General features: G+C 55.2%; 1 protein-coding gene across 1 annotated transcript in view; it reads right to left on the minus strand.

Annotated features, from left to right (window-relative positions):
* LOC127750506 (uncharacterized) overlaps nt 1-1663 on the minus strand; it is a gene marked incomplete at its 3' end in the record, with an annotated part of 4187 nt that extends 2524 nt beyond the window's left edge. Inside the window, exons 1-2 of the mRNA XM_052272349.1 lie at nt 1427-1663; nt 810-1048 (exon numbers count right to left, since the gene is read on the minus strand). Of these exons, the coding sequence (XP_052128309.1) occupies nt 810-1048; nt 1427-1663 (476 nt within the window). The remainder of the gene's footprint in view (nt 1-809; nt 1049-1426) is intronic.
* Nucleotides 1664-2022: the final 359 nt, after the last annotated feature.

Below are 2022 nucleotides of genomic sequence, written 5' to 3' on the forward strand. Positions count from 1 at the left end.
GGGACACGCCTCTTTTCAGGGAGTAACTTCGCTTACATGAATGGCAAAATTTAAAGGTAGAGCATTTGGTCTGGTCAGTGTTGACCAACTTGACAGTTTTATGCATCTCGAAGCACTCATCCCCTGCAAATTGGTGACCACAGTCAGGGCAACGGTGTAACTCGAGAGTGGGATCAGAGTGATCGTTATGTGAAAAACATCGCCAACACACCCCCTCACAAATGTGATCTTCATGGTGGTTGTAAAATACAGCACATGCGATGCACTCATACTTGTGTTCAAACGCCTGGCATGGGTAGAAAATGGTGTAGAAATGATTGTTATGTAAGAGTAGGTAAATATTTGTCCGCCCAGCACTGTATTCCCCCTTAAAAACACACTCCTTCCCTTTTTTGTCAGTGAAGACACAGATGCGATAATCTGGAAGCGCATCCTGGAGCTGGCGCACTTCATCTAGTCCACATTCCTTTGCAGGGTCGATCCCCGCTATTTCACAGAAATAAGTAGCCTTATCTGTTTGTAGAGTTGAGCCTCGTTGCTTCATCTTGTAAAATGCCTGTCGATGCATCGTTTTTCGAGCTATGGCCAATGCTACGCACCGAGTCAGGCACATCTGGTCGTCGACATTGTCAGGAGACCATATCGTCGCCGAGTCGATAAAACGCGTAAGCCAATCCTCTATGGTTTCGTTCGGCACTCGGTTCGTACGGCGGCCTCCTCCCTCTGGTGTAGGAATGTGAATGTAATTCACTGTAAGTCTTCCCTCCGAGGATATGAAAGTCTGATTGCTATTCAAAACACGTGCCAACTTGTCCATGATGACCTGACCGGACAGCTGGTCAGTGCGTCTCATCGAGAACCAGAGAGGATTTTCTGTGTTCTCTGAAGGTTGTATTTCCAGAATGACGCGGTCATCGTCTTTTGCCTTTGAGGCCACACGCTGCCGCTCTAATATGGTATTTAACATGTCAGCCATTAACTGCTCTGAAGGAAGTGACGCAGTAGCTAGCCCTTTAATTTGAATGACCTCCTCACGGAATTTTACATCCTTAAATCGTTTGAGGACACGCTCCCTTGATTGAAGCACTTCTAAAGTGGGACCCTCTTCCTCCTCCACTCCCTCCTCCTCCACTCCCTCCTCCTCCCTGAGGCGTTTGGCTGCCTCTGGTGAGGTAGAAGGACCTGGCTGAGGCGATGGGGACCTCGGCTTGGAGGGGCCTGGCTGAGGGGATGGGGACCTCGGCTTGGAGGGGCCTGGCTGAGGGGATGGGGACCTCGGCTTGGAGGGGCCTGGCTGAGGGGATGGGGACCTCGGCGTAGGCGTAGCGACCCGGGGAGTGGCGGCCTTTACTGGTGGCGTGGCGGCCCGGGGAGTAGCGGAGCGTGGTGCGGCAGCGCGGGGCGGAGCGTTAGACCCGCACCCTACCATGGCCAGGGCCATGCGGTAGGTGAGGGCCGCTTGAGGATCTTTACCCTTGTGCTGCTTTGTGTACGCTGTGTACCCCGCAAGCAGGAACGGAATGACGCGAGGGTCGCTCCGCTCTGCTGCTGTGGCTCCAACGAGCTGCCCAAGAAAGGTCGTGTACGCCTCCTCGAGCAGCTCCGGGAACATAAACATTCCCTCCTCCCACTCGTCCAGGATCTCCAATAACTTGGAGTCCATGGCGGTGGAAGTGAAGAGAATGGGGAAGGACGGGCACGAAGGCCAAGGAGAGGAGCGGCGCGTGGGCCGAGGGACGGCACGAAGACCGAAGGAGTGGCACGAGGGCCGAGGAACGGTACGAAGACCGAAGGAGAGGAAATGCACGAAGGCGAAGGAGCAGGGTGACAATGTATCGCGGACGAGGCCGGAGTGACGATGTATCGCGGACGAAGCCGGAGGGACAATGATGCCTGACCGCTCCGATCGCTCTAGCTTTATACCCGCGCCTCGCCACCTGCACCGCCGCAAAGCGGCCCTGTGATTGGTGCGCCAGCTGCGCACTGCGCAGTCAGCGCGCGCCAGCTGCGCACCGACCTGTC

This window comes from Frankliniella occidentalis, unplaced genomic scaffold (genome assembly GCF_000697945.3).
Source record: "Frankliniella occidentalis isolate FOCC.00 unplaced genomic scaffold, Focc_3.1 Scaffold201, whole genome shotgun sequence".
NCBI classification, from domain to species: domain Eukaryota; kingdom Metazoa; phylum Arthropoda; class Insecta; order Thysanoptera; family Thripidae; genus Frankliniella; species Frankliniella occidentalis.